We start from the raw sequence: 14,323 nt of genomic DNA on the forward strand, positions 1-14,323 counted from the left end.
GAATAGAAATCATAATTCCATTCTAATCTGATAGTCTAATCAAACTTTTGAGGGAATATAAATTCCAAATCACGGAAAAGCTATTAAGAAGTATTTAAATATTAATATTTCTTCAAAGCAATTAAAAAATTTTCTTTCTCCTTTCTTAATAGAAATACAATTTATGGTATTCTATCAACAGCATTAAAATATGCTTGATGTTATTTGATGTTATTATAGATAGAAGACGAACTTGAGTTTTCCACTGACGTTTGCTAAAGGTTATTTATGCTTTCGACATCTTTCTTCTAAAATCATTTCCTTTGATTGTCCTCCAAATTAATAATCATCTGAAAGGTTTCTATATATTTCTTAAATATTTTTTGAAATTAATGAATTATATTAACATGTCGTATAGATAATACCGAAGAATCGTTTGAACCTTCAAATATGATTCGATATTTATGAGAGGTAACAGTTTTAAGCTTTGAACTTTATGTTTTGGTGGGTCGTGACAGTTTAAATCATGGTGGAAGATTCAAAATTTTAAATGATCACGATCGATCCATACACAAGGTCAAAGATTTCGGATTATTGTGACTTTTAAATATCAACACGATATGTTAATACATTTGATTATTTGCCAAAACTTTTAATCGAGTCGTAGGAATCAAAACTTTAATTGCTATGGATTCGTATCTCTATTTGGAAGTAAAAGAATAATAGTTAAATTCGCTGAAAATAGGTATCTCAAACGGACCCTTTTTTTATATTCTCATTCAATTAGAATTTGTTACTCTGCGATATTTAATTTCTAACTGTTTATTTCAAAAATATATATTGTATAATCATATAAAATGCTTACCGTCCTACGCTGGGACATGTTGCCAAAAATAAGTATTTTTACGCAATTATATAATCACGATAGATTTTCAATAATTCAATTCGTAGAGTCCAATTCACTCATAATTATTTAAAAAATGCACGAATGATCTTGGGTAGTTATCTATCGCAAAAAAAGAACAACTGTAAGAAATCTTTACACTGAATCTTGTGATTTACAGATTTCGTATCGATTTGTTCGATTTCCACGAGTGCCACAACCATACTGGATACTTCTGGGGCTACTTGCTGTTTACATACAGTCGACATTATTTCAACACATAAACACTTCTAATTCTCCTTGTTATTTGTTTAAATGTAACGAATTAATTTTAAATATTCCGACATACGAACAATAATATTTTTGTACTTATTATATCTAGGAAATATCCTAATTATAGTGTTAGAACAGTCGAATGCCAACTAGTATATGATACATATTTCCTATAATATAAAAATTGAAATGAGCAAAAATAATTGCACAGCTTCGACTATTAGTCATTTTTGTTCTATGTTGCTACATTGGTTACGTTGCGATCATAATCCAGCATTTGAATTATCTTTAATTTCTTGGAGCATAGGTGCCTTCATCGCGGCAATTTTTGTTCTCTTTACTTTCGCTCTATTTCGACGTTTCCTACTGAAACTGTCGTATTTTCTACGATCTCTCTCGCGTCGAAACACTTCTTCGTTTGAAATTTCCTCAGTAGAAAAAAGCTTCGCCCAAATCATTTTCCCTCCTTGCATCTGCATCTCCGTACACTCGGTACACTTGCATCGTATCTATAATTTCTGTGAATGTGTACAGTATTGCTCGATTCCTGGTGCACTTGTCCCAATTACATCGAATAAGATTGCGTTCAGGCTCACGACTCAAAGAATCACCGGACTCTTGTAAACATTGGCTTCGAGCTATTGAGTTTGCAACTAAATGATTGCGGATTTTGTCATTCGGTGGATTTGAGTGCATAGACTACTTTTTATTATTAAAATATCCAACCTTTACTTGCGGAAGTTTCCTCTTTATTATCATTTTTTTTGTTTTCATTAGCGAGTACCCTTTTCAGATAATTACAACCGTCGCGACGCAACGTTATGAATCGTAGGGAGCATGAAAAGCACTGATATTTTTCGGTGTCGGTATTTCAGAACACGCAACACAGTGTCCCATATAATATCACGTCTACACCAATTATTTGTAATAGTGAATGTGCGAAATATCGATACATATACGAATTGGCATCTCACAGAGAATTATAATATAAATGACATTTAGTTTTTGGTTTAACTAAATCTTTACTTTCAGGTTTAAATTTCCGCTTCTGTCATTTTTAAAGCTCTTTTTGTTATTTGTTTTCCATAACGATCGAAGAGCTAATATTTTTCAAATGAATGGGAATAAAGAATTTGTCCGGATTCTTTTATACAAAATGAGTAATATTTTGGGAAAGAGGAGGGGTGATGTTACCGTGGAAGATGAAATTTGCTATTCAGAGTACTTTACCCAGTGAACTCGGAGGTTTTCTTACCATGTTAATATCGTTCTCGACGTTACCGATTTTGCATGACGTAGGTTTAGGACCTTAGCAGTATTTGTTAATACAGTTGATACACCTTTATTCGGACTCCTTTAATTAATTTCCGCTAGGGTTGTCTGTAATGAATTCGTCTATAATATAACTTAAATAAAATAGAACATTCAATATCTTGTTTGTTATTTTATATATAGATAGTAACGTTTCCATGTTTCTTGTAGCTTTTTAATAAGGAAGATATTTCTTTAAAAGATATACAATAAATACATAATTGTTTATAGACAAAACTTTATAAAATTGTCGATATTTATTTTTTCGCGTCAAGTATCGTATATTAAAAGTAGGAAATATTATAAATTTCTGAAGTGAACACTATTATTATAGCCGTAATTTACCTAAAATAACATTCAGCAGCTCGTTAGAATTTCTGCCAGACAAGGCTAGGTATTTATCACTGTGTTATGATACAGTAATTACTGTGATATTCGAACTAACGTATTCAAATATTTTTCAGTAATAACTATAATATAACGCTGAAAAGACTATGTCTTACACATATATATTTATATCTGTATACACATATCCTTATCAGCGACAAACACAATGTAATATAAGTACTTATTAGGAATTCGTTATTTTAATTATATTACATTATTTTTAGCATAAATACTGATTTTTCAGCATACAATTGTATGCTGCAAATTATATATTGCAAACAAAAAATAACAACATAGATAACAGCTGAGATATAAAAAGTTGTTCTTATCAGTATTATGTCACCTTGTCCTTTCCTAATATATTACTTTTCTTACTTTTGCAAACTGTTGTCCAATTATTTCGAGTTAATTGTTATTGTTACATTGTTCGTGTTATGAAATGGATAAAAAGTTTAGTTTGAGAACATGTGTTCCTCTGAGTTCAATGCAAGTCAATTTATGCAATACATATGTCTGTAAATGACCACTACCTTTGTTAGACACAATTCTAAAATTACACGTACAAACGAATAGAACTACGTTACTACAAAAATTGCGTATCGTGATAAAATTGTAGATCTTTATCGTTATACTAATAAAAATGAGAAATAAAATATTCCGAGTATGGAGACACCGTGCCATGAATGTACAGTGCAATTTCTTTTGTCATATTTCACGACTATCCATTTCATCAGTGCTAACTTCTTGATTCAAACAATTCCAATTTTCACTAACTAAAAGCGCTTCAATCTCGCTATTTGTTTTTCCTTTTGTTTCCGGTACCCATATGAACACCATCACAAATGCCACCCAGCATGATGTCGCGAAGCTAAAGGAAATCGCATACCATTCTACATTATCGGTAATCACTTGATACAGTTTCGACGCGATAAAACCAATTAAACCATTGAAAATCACTACGATGGCACCAATAATGCCTTTTAGTTCCGCAGGAAATAATTCGCATAGGAGAACATTGGGTAACACTCCTAAACCAACATGAAAAAATAGGTGATACCAATTTAAGAAGTAAACGGGAAGAATAGAGGTGGTGGGGTCGACAAACTTATGTACATGTAAGAAATGATAACCTGCTAGAAGAAGCAATGATATACATGACCCAATCGTAGACAGAAACAAAAGTGTTCTTCTTCCAATATATGTAACTATTACCGTCATTGAATAGCCACATACACAGGGGACAGCCTGGACCAAAATCCTCGCTTCGTGCAGATCCATAAAGGCCGCATCTCTGCCAATCAATTCTTCCAGGTACCGCGTAATGGTAGAGTTTCCGCTAAGTTGTTGTGCCATGATCAAGCCAAGCATGATAAACAGAGCATTCCTGTTGCTTCGTTGTAGTAATGCTCGCAGCTTGGTTAAACAGGTATATTTAGTCACACCAATGTATGTCTCAGGTATGTCCGTTGATGCTCGTGAATCCACGTTGGATTGTGTGCGAAAATCGCTTCTGGCTTGTGAGTGTAATTCACTTCTCGTTTGTGGGAGTATTTGACTAGTGGATGGTCCTTGTATTTCGCTTGTGGATGGTCGGTGTATTTCGCTTGCGGATAATCGGTGTATTTCGCTTCTGGATGGTCGGAGTATTTCATTTGTGGGTGGTCGGTGAATTTCGCTTGTGGGTGGTCGGTGTATTTGGCTTGTGGGTGGTCCTTGTATTTCGCATGTGGATTGTCGGTGTATTTGGATTGTGGGTGGTCGGTGTATTTGGCTCGTGGGTGGTCGGTGTATTTGGCTTGTAGGTGGTCGGTGTATTTGGCTTGTAGGTGGTCGGTGTATTTGGCTTGTGGGTGGTCGGTGTATTTGGCTTGTGGGTGGTCGGTGTATTTGGATTGTGGATGGTTGGTGTATTACAATTGTGGATGGTCGGTATATTTCGCTTGTGGATGGTCCTTGTATTTCGCATGTGGATTGCCGGTGTATTTGGCTTGTGGGTGATCGGTGTATTTGGCTTGTCGATGGTCCTTGTATTTCGCATGTGGATTGTGGTTGTATTTGGCTTGTGGATGGCCGGCGTATTTCGCTTGTGGATGGTCTGTGTATTGCGCTTGTGGATGGTCGGTGTATTTGGCTTGAGGATGGTCCTTGTATTTCGCTTGTAGATGATCGGTGTATTTGACTTGTGGATTGTCGGTGTATTTGGCTTGTGGGTGGCCGGCGTATTTCGCTTGTGGATGCTCCTTGTATTTCGCATGTGGTTTGTCGGTGTATTTGGCTTGTAGATGGTCGGTGTATTTGGCTTGTGGTTGGTCGGTGTATTTGGCTTGTGGATGGGCCTTGTATTTCGCTTGCGGATAATCGGTATTTTTCGCTTGTGGATTGTCGATGTATTTGGATTGTGGATGTTCGGTGTATTTGGCTTGTGGATGGTCGGTGTACTTCGCTTGTGGATGGTCGGTGTACTTCGCTTGTGGATGGTCGGCGTATTTCGCTTGTGGATACTCCTTGTATTTCGCATGCGGATTGTTGGTGTATTTGGCTTGTGGTTGGTCGGTGTATTTGGCTTGTGGATGGTCCTTGTATTTCGCTTGCGGATAATCGGTATTTTCCGCTTGTGGGTGATCGGTGTATTTCGCTTGCGGATAATGGGTGTTTTTCGCTTGTGGATTGTCGGTGTATTTGACTCGGGGGTGGCCGGCGTATTTCCCTCGTGGATGCTCCTTGTATTTCGCATGTGGATTGTCGGTGTATTTGGCTCGTGGTTGGTCGGCGTATTGGGCTTGTGGATGGTCCTTGTATTTCGCTTGCGGATAACCGGTATTTTCCGCTTGTGGGTGATCGGTGTATTTCGCTTGCGGATAATGGGTGTTTTTCGCTTGTGGATTGTCGGTGTACTTCGCTTGTGGATGGTCGGCGTATTTCGCTTGTGGATACTCCTTGTATTTCGCATGCGGATTGTTGGTGTATTTGGCTTGTGGTTGGTCGGTGTATTTGGCTTGTGGATGGTCCTTGTATTTCGCTTGCGGATAATCGGTATTTTCCGCTTGTGGGTGATCGGTGTATTTCGCTTGCGGATAATGGGTGTTTTTCGCTTGTGGATTGTCGGTGTATTTGACTCGGGGGTGGCCGGCGTATTTCCCTCGTGGATGCTCCTTGTATTTCGCATGTGGATTGTCGGTGTATTTGGCTCGTGGTTGGTCGGTGTATTGGGCTTGTGGGTGGTCCTTGTATTTCGCTTGCGGATAATGGGTATTTTTCGCTTGTGGATGATCGGTGTATTTCGCTTGCGGATAATGGGTGTTTTTCGCTTGTGGATTGTCGGTGTATTTGGATTGTGGATGGTCGGTGTATTTGGCTTGTGAATGCTCCTTGTATTTCGCATGTGGGTTGACGGTGTATTTCGCTTGTGGATGGTCGGTGTGTTTGGCTTGAGGATGGTCCTTGTATTTCGCATGTGGATTGGCGGTGTATTTGGCTTGTGGTTGGTTGGTGTATTTGGCTTGTGAATGCTCCTTGTATTTCGCATGTGGATTGTCGGTGTATTTGGCTTGTGGATGGTCGGTGTAATTCGCTTGCAGATTTTGAGTGTTTTTCGCTTGTGGATGTACGGTGTATTTCACTTGTGGATGGTTGGTGTAATTCGCTTGTGGATTTTGAGTGATTTTCGCTTGTGGATGGTCGGTGTATTTCGCCTGCGAATGATCGGTGTATTTTGCTTGCGGTAGGTAATTGTAATTCGCTTGTGGATTGTGAGTGTAATTTGCGCGTTGATTGTATCAGTAATTCATCTGTGGGTTGCAGGTGTACTTCGTATATGACTGCTGAGTTTATTACGGGTGTGGATTGTGGGAGTGAATCGCTACTGGATGGTAAGTTTAAATAGGACATGGGTTCTGTGTCTACTACTGTCCAAAAGGAATCTGAGTGTGCTTCGCGTCTTGATTGTGAGGGTAAATCGCTTCTGGATTGTGAAGGTAAATCGCTTCTGGATTGTGAAGGTAAATCGCTTCTGGACTGTGGGGGTAAATCGCGTCTTGATTGTGAAGGTAAATCGCTTCTGGATTGGGGGGGTAAGTCACGTCTTGATTGTGAGTGTAAATCGCTCCCGGATTGTTGATGTAATTCGTCTCCGAATTGTTGCTGCAGTTCGTGTGAGACTTGATCGCGTAGAACACGTTGTTCGATTTTCACTTTGCGAGGATCTTCGATGTCTTTGTAATATGCTATCGACAAGCGTGCTTGCTCCTTTTGACCTTTTGCCATCAAGAAATACGGACTTTCGGGGAAGCGCGAGATTGGCAAGAGGGATGCAAAGGATGTTATTACAAGAAGCAGCACCTGTGACTTGTACGTCAGCCAAAGTGCTAGAGCGTAGCTTAGTAGTGTCCCGGAATTTGCGTTCGCTGCGATTAGAGCACCTAGAGATCCTCTGTATTTGATGTCGGCGATTTCTGACACGAACATGGGATTTATCGTGTGGGCAATACCAACGCCTATACCGAGAGTCACACCAGCAAGGTATAGCTTTGGCACGGATGTTGCTTCGTAGATGATGAACCAGCCTATGGTGAACATTGTGCTGCATACAAGGAGACAGTATTTACGACCGCTGCGATCGGCCAACTGGACAGTCAGAAGTGAACCGATCATTGAACCAAGTACTGTCAAAGAAACGACCCATGAAGATTCGTCCTCTGTTAACATTAGCGGCACGTCGCCGCTTCCAGTCGTTAGGTGGACAAGTGAAGTCTTTGTCCATCCGTTGACTGTACCGGCCAAGCCCATGGTTATCGTTGCTGGAATGAGAAACAGATAATGCTATATATAGCATATGTTAATTGTAGTGCGGTTGTTTTATAATTACACTTCGAATATTTACGCAAATTTGTATTTTTAATATATACTACTAATTGTTAGGTAGATGATACATTTACACTGAACATGTGAATGTGTGTGTGTAAGTGTCAGAGGATGTCCAGGTCTCAGGCGAGATAAAAGACGATTGGTAACTGTTAGAAGAATCTAGAATAGTCTGTTGATAACAAGCGTGCGTGTAAGAAGTTTGTCGACGTCTTCAGAGTGTAATATGTATGTATAGCTGTTGTGTGTGAATAATGTAAATTATTTATTTTTCCGAATTCTCTGTATAGCTTAATATGGTAGCAGAGCGTGGTTACTATTTTGCAAGCTATTTAGTGCGTGGGTTTTAGTCTTGCGAGTTAGTTCGGATGAGTTTAGTAAGGGAAGAAACGTTCAAAGGATATAAAATAAAAGAAAAAATACTTCGAGCACGTAGAAACGCTTGAGTAAAGAATAGAAAATCAATTAAAATGGGAAGATCGGAAATTATGATACCGATATTTGATGGTGAGGATTACGGGATGTGGAAGAAGAGAATAACGATGTTTCTGAGGTATAAATAATGTGATATTGTTATAACTAGAGTGAAGACCGAAACAGACAATCCCGACTGGGAGAAAATGGATCTGAAGGCGATAAATATAATTTATAGTGCCATCTCAAATAGACAATTAGAATATATTAGGGAAGAAAAGACAGCGTATGAAATAATGAAAAAGTTCGACGAAATGTATTTGAGAGAATCGACGGTACTACAGATCGTGTGCAAAAGGAGATTGGAGAGGATAAGTCTCGATAAATACAGTGATTCAGCATCGTTCTTCAGCGATTTTGAAAAGCTAATAAACGAATTAAAAAGTGCAGGAGCACAAGTGAGTGAGAGGGAAAAGCTGAATTACATGCTAAATACGTTACCCGAAGCTACATCGCTAGATATAATAGATGCAGTGAAAGAAGAGAATCAAACGGTAGCGTACGTGAGGAATAAAATAGAAATGGCGGAAAAGAAAAATACATCAAATCGAGGAGAAATGAAAACTAATGCTTTTGCTGCAAAAAAGGAAGGCTGCTTCAAATGTGGGAAAGTGGAACATTTTGCAAGAGAGTGTCAAAATGGCGTCCAAGCGAGAAGCACTAACAGTTATCGGCGTGGGTCAACACGGGGTCGCAGCAGAGGAAGAGGAAACAAAGGCAATACGAGCAGGGTATGTGGAAACTTCCATCGTCAATCAGCAGCCGGCACGAGCGAGTATGGCAATTCAGGAGCAGGCACATGGATGGCAACGGTGCACGCAGCACACAGCAGCGAGATGAACGAGATAAATTATAACGAAATAACGTGGCTATTAGATAGCGGTTGTACCGATCACATAATTAACGATGTAAATTATTTTGATAAATCTATCGATCTTAAAGAATCGGTAAATATATATTTGGGCGATAATAGATCGATAAAGGCAACAAAAGTAGGAAATGTTATAAGCTATTTTGAAGCATTTGGAAAGCGAAATAAAACAAATATGAATAAAGTTTTTTATGTGAAAGAAATGTCCGCAAACTTGATTAGTTTAGGCAAGTTAACGGATAATAATAACATGGTTATTTCAAAAGGAAATATTGCAAAAGTAATAGATGAGAACAATAAGCTTTCAGCTGTAGCGGGCAAAGAAAATGGAACATATAAAATGAAAAGTATATTGAAAGGGAAGGAGCACTTAGTAAACAGTGCCGAACGTAGTGGTATGAGTAAAAAGGAAAGATGGCATAGGATGCTAGGACACGTAAATTTTAAATACTTAAATATTTTGAGTAAAGAGCAGCTAGTGACAGGTATTCCGAATAAATTTGAAAAGGAATTGTTGAAATGTAAGGTGTGTATAGAAAGTAAAATGCATAATTTACCTTTCAAAAATAATCGGACTAAGGCTAGGGAGATAATGAAAATTATTCATACGGACTTGTGCGGTCCCTTTAAGACTACCGGATTAAATGGAGAGAAATATTTTATTTCATTTATCGATGATTATAGTAAAATAGATAGGATCTATTGTATAAAATCAAAAGATGAGGTGTTTGATTCTCTCGTACAGTTTGTAAATGAAGTTGAGAACCTAACGGGCAAGAGGTTAAAAATATTGAGATGCGATAATGGAAGAGAATACTTAAACAATCGAATTTATAAATCTGTTAGGGACAAAGGTATCGTAATAAATAATTGTCCAACTTACGTACATGAATTAGACGGAACAGCGAAAAGATATAATAGAACAGTGATGGGCATGGCGCGTTGCTTGTTAACGGAAGCGAAAGTACATAAAAAGTATTGGCCGGAAATAGTATGTACAGCGGCATACTTGAAAAATCGAATACTAGCCAACACTGCAGAGAGAAAGACAGATATGGGAATTCTGTTAGGATATAGTGAAGTAGGTTACAGAGTCCTATTAGGTGGAAAAATAACAGTAGCTAGACATGTAGAGGTCATAGAAACAGACACAAAATGTATCGGTTTTGAGGAGAATTCATTCGATGCAGATAGCGATGATAGTAAAGATAATTATTTATTGGATATCATGAATAAGGAAGAGTTAGAAAGTAGAGAAGATGAAAATGATAGTAGTTCTGAAAGCTTAAAGATCCCTAGGAGATCTACACGTAATAAGAGAACTCCAATAAGGTATCCAGAAAAGGAAAACAGTAGTGAAATTCACGCAAATTATTGTAGAGTAGATATTCCTTGTACATTTGAGGAGGCGATTTGTTGTGAAAATAGTTAAGATTGGAAACAGGCTATGGATAAAGAAATAGGATGTCTCTATAAGAATAAAACATGGAAATTGGTAGAAAGGGTAAAAGGCAAAGAAGTATTAGATGTGAAATGGGTTTACACGAGAAAATCAGATGACAGATATAAGGCTAGATTAGTGGTAAGAGGATTTCAACGAAGAAACGTAGTCGATGACATATATTCTCCAGTAGCGAGTAATCAGACCCTTAAGATATTGCTGTTGTATCATATTGTTGCCAAAATGGATTAATCATTGAGCAAATGGATGTAGAAACTGCATTTTTAAATGGTGAGGTAAGCTCGGAGGTATATGTAAATCAACTAAAGGGATATGCAGACGGAACGAATAGAGTTTGTAAATTATCGAGAGCGCTTTATGGGTTAAAAGAAAGTCCGAGGGATTGGTATGAGTGTTTTGATAGGTATGTGATGAGATTAGGTTTTAAGAAGAACAACTAAGAATTGTGCCTATATACTCATGGAGAGGGAGAAAATGTTGTTTATTTGCTAATATATGTAGACGATTTGTTAATCTGTAGTAAAAACAAAAAAAGGGATATAAAATATAAAGCAGTTATAAACTGATAAATTTAAAATGAAAGATTTAGGTGAAGTAGAAGAATATATTGAAAAAATGACACTAAGCCAAACAAAATACATTGAATCATTAGCAAAGAAATATAAATTACAAGACAGCAAATTGTACTGTACACCTATGGAGACAAATTTAAAAATTGAAAAAGCTGAGATAAATAGAAAGGACATTGGATACAAGAATTTAATTGGTGCATTGCTGTATATTAGTACAAATATCAGACCCGATATAAGTTATAGTGTGAATTATCTTAAGTAGATTTCAAGATTGTTGTAACGAGACACATTTTAAATATGCTTTGCGAATATTGAAATATTTGTACCGGACTAGGGATTTAAGGTTACATTATAAAAGGAATGAAAAATGTGAAACGATAGATTGTTATGTGGATACTGATTGGGCAGGAGATCATTTAGATAGAAAATCTACATCTGGATATGTAATTAAATTGTATGGAAATGTAATCGGTTGGAAGTCTAAAAAACAAAGGGGTGTGACAAAAGCCTCGACGTACACAGAGTATGTAGCCCTATCGGAAGCGGTGAGTGAATTAGGGAAATTATGAAGGTCTTCGATGTAAATCTAGACGATAACTCTGCAAAAATTTGTGAGGATAACTCTGGAGTGATAAGTATAGCAAAGTAGGGAAATTTCACAAAAAATTCTAAACACATTGAAGTTCATTACCACTACGTTCACGAATGCTTAAAGGAAAATAAGATAAATATAATTAAAGTAAGTACAAACGAAAATACTGCGGATATTTATACGAAAGCACTGTGTAGGCAGAAATTCAAAAGCTTTAGGTTATGGATGAATGTAAAATAAGAGGAATGTGAATAAAGCCATAAGTGTTAAATTTTCTGCTAGTTAATTCGACAAGCATGTAAATACAATTAAGTGTACAGTATAAATGTAAGGAGGCGTGTTAGGTAGATGATACATTGCACTGTACATGTCAATGTGTGTAAGCGTCAGAGGAAGCCCAGGTCTCACTTAAGACAAAAGACAATTGGTAACTGTTAGAAGAATCTAGAATAGTATGTTGACAACAAGCGTGCGTGTAAGAAGGTAATCGAGGTCTTCAGAGTGTAATATATATGTATAGCTGTTGTGTGTGAATAAAGTAAATTATTTATTTCTCCGAATCCCCTCTATACCTTAACACTAATATATTTATAATAAATACATACCGCAGGCTATAGGTAAATGGATTCTTCGCGATGTTAGCACGAATGCTTTCCACTAGTATTATTTCTTAGCTATTTTATTATTAATCTGTTAATCCATTCGCATTATATGTGCATTAAGTAAGATACTACATGAAGTAAAATTTATTAGAGACTTGCGATAAGTATAGGTGTATTAATGTGTAATAATGTACATTTCTTTGCTTTCAGATTTCTCATAAATATATAAAAGTCCGCACTTGGTTTATGATATAAGAAAGCATCAGTGCGATGAATATCTGAATCGAAATGTTAAATTTATCGTAATGTAGGATGGAATAGAAATGCAACTTTAAACGATGGTACGCAAGTAAATAGAAGTGAGAAATAATTTAGGAACATCACTATCGAGGGGAGGAAAGGAAATTGCATTCTGTGTATTAAAATTACAGATAAATACATGACGTAATATCAAGAGTGAAAACTAACCGATACTACATGCTAGGAATTGTCGCCGGAATTTTAGGTTGCACATCCTACTAGCTGTGTCTAGCATTGATAAAACGACATGACCCAAACCACTGCCCTCAGGCAAATTGCTGGGAGCCTGGAAAACAGATACCTTTGTTATGAATAGGAATCATAATTCTATTCTAATTCGATAGTCTAGTCAAACTTTTGAGCGAATATAAATTCCAAATCACGGAAAAGATATTAATAAGCATTTTAATATTAATATCTTTTCAAAAGAATTAAAAAGTTTCTTTTTCCTATCTTAATAGAAAGTCAATTTATGGTATTTCTATCAACAGCATTAAAATATACTTGATGTTATTTGATGTTATTATAGATAGAAGACGTACTTGAGTTTTTCACTAACTTTTGCTAAAGGTTATTTATGTTCTTGATATCTTTCTTCTAAAATCATTTCCTTTGATTGTCCTCCAAATCAATAATCATTTGAAAGGTTTTTATATATTTCTTAAATATTTTTTGAAATTAATGAAATATATTAACATGTCGTATAGATAATACCGAAGAACCGTTTGAACCTTCGAATATGATTCGATATTTATAAGAGGTAACAGTTTTAAGCTTTGAACATTATGTTTTGGTGGGTCGTGACAGTTTAAATCAGGGTGAAAGATTCCAAATTTTAAATGATTACGATCGATCCAGACACAAGGTCAAAGATTTCAGATTATTGTGACTTTTAAATAACGAATCATATTCGTAGGTTCAGACGATTCTTTGGATCTCGGATATATTGGATTGGATATATTCTCATTCAATTAGAATTTGTTACTCTGCGATATTTAATTTCTAACTGTTTACTTCAAAAATATATGTTGTATAATCATATTAAATGCTTACCGTCCTACGCTGAGACATGTTGCCAAAAATAAGTACTTTTACGCAATTATATAATCACGATAGATTTTCAAGAATTCAATTTGTAGAACCCGGTTCACACATAATTATTTAAAAATTGCACGAATGATCATGGGCAGTTATCTATCGCAAAAAATGAAGAACTGTAAGAAATCATTACACTGAATCTCGTGATTTACGGATTTCGTATCGATTTGTTCGATTTCCACGAGTGTCACAACCGTACTGGGTACTTCTAGGGCTACTTCCCCTTTACATACAGTCGACATTATTTCAACACATAAACACTTCTAGTTCTCCTTGTTATATGATTAAATGTAACGAATTAATTTTAAATATTCCGACATAGGAACAATAATATTTTTGTACATATTATATCTAGGAAATATCCTAATTGTAACGTTAGAACAGTCGAATGCCAAATGTTTATGATACATATTTCCCATAATATAAACATTGAAATGAGCAAAAATAATTGCACTGCTCCGACTATTAATTATTTTTGTTCTATGTTGCTACATCGGCTACGTTGCGATCATAATCCAGTATTTGAATTATCTTGAATTTCTTGGAGCATAGCTTTCCTTATCGCGGCAATTCTTGTTCTCTTTACTTTCGCTCTATTTCGATGTTTCCCACTGCAACTGTCGTATTTTCTACGATCTCTCACGCGTCGAAACACTTCT

At 36.4% G+C, this 14,323-nt stretch overlaps 1 protein-coding gene across 1 annotated transcript; it reads right to left on the minus strand.

The window, feature by feature from the left end:
- Positions 1–3,493: 3,493 nt before the first annotated feature.
- LOC117206839 (facilitated trehalose transporter Tret1-like) lies at positions 3,494–7,776 on the minus strand. The gene is made up of 3 exons (XM_033446552.1): positions 7,768–7,776; positions 6,430–7,651; positions 3,494–4,347 (listed from the first exon to the last, which is right to left on the minus strand). The coding sequence occupies exons 1-3, from the start codon at positions 7,774–7,776 to the stop codon at positions 3,539–3,541; spliced, it is 2,040 nt and encodes a 679-aa protein (XP_033302443.1). The 3' UTR covers positions 3,494–3,538.
- Between the last annotated feature and the right edge of the window lie 6,547 nt (positions 7,777–14,323).

The sequence above is a fragment of the Bombus bifarius genome, unplaced genomic scaffold (assembly GCF_011952205.1).
Source record: "Bombus bifarius isolate JDL3187 unplaced genomic scaffold, Bbif_JDL3187 scf7180000007966, whole genome shotgun sequence".
Lineage (NCBI taxonomy): Eukaryota > Metazoa > Arthropoda > Insecta > Hymenoptera > Apidae > Bombus > Bombus bifarius.

Excerpts from the sequence above, each read along its gene's own strand:
- LOC117206839 (XM_033446552.1), bottom strand. Across the intron at positions 4,348-6,429 it reads AATACACCGTACATCCACAA|CCAGAAGCGATTTTCGCACA; the intron begins GCGAAAAACACT and ends TACACTCACAAG.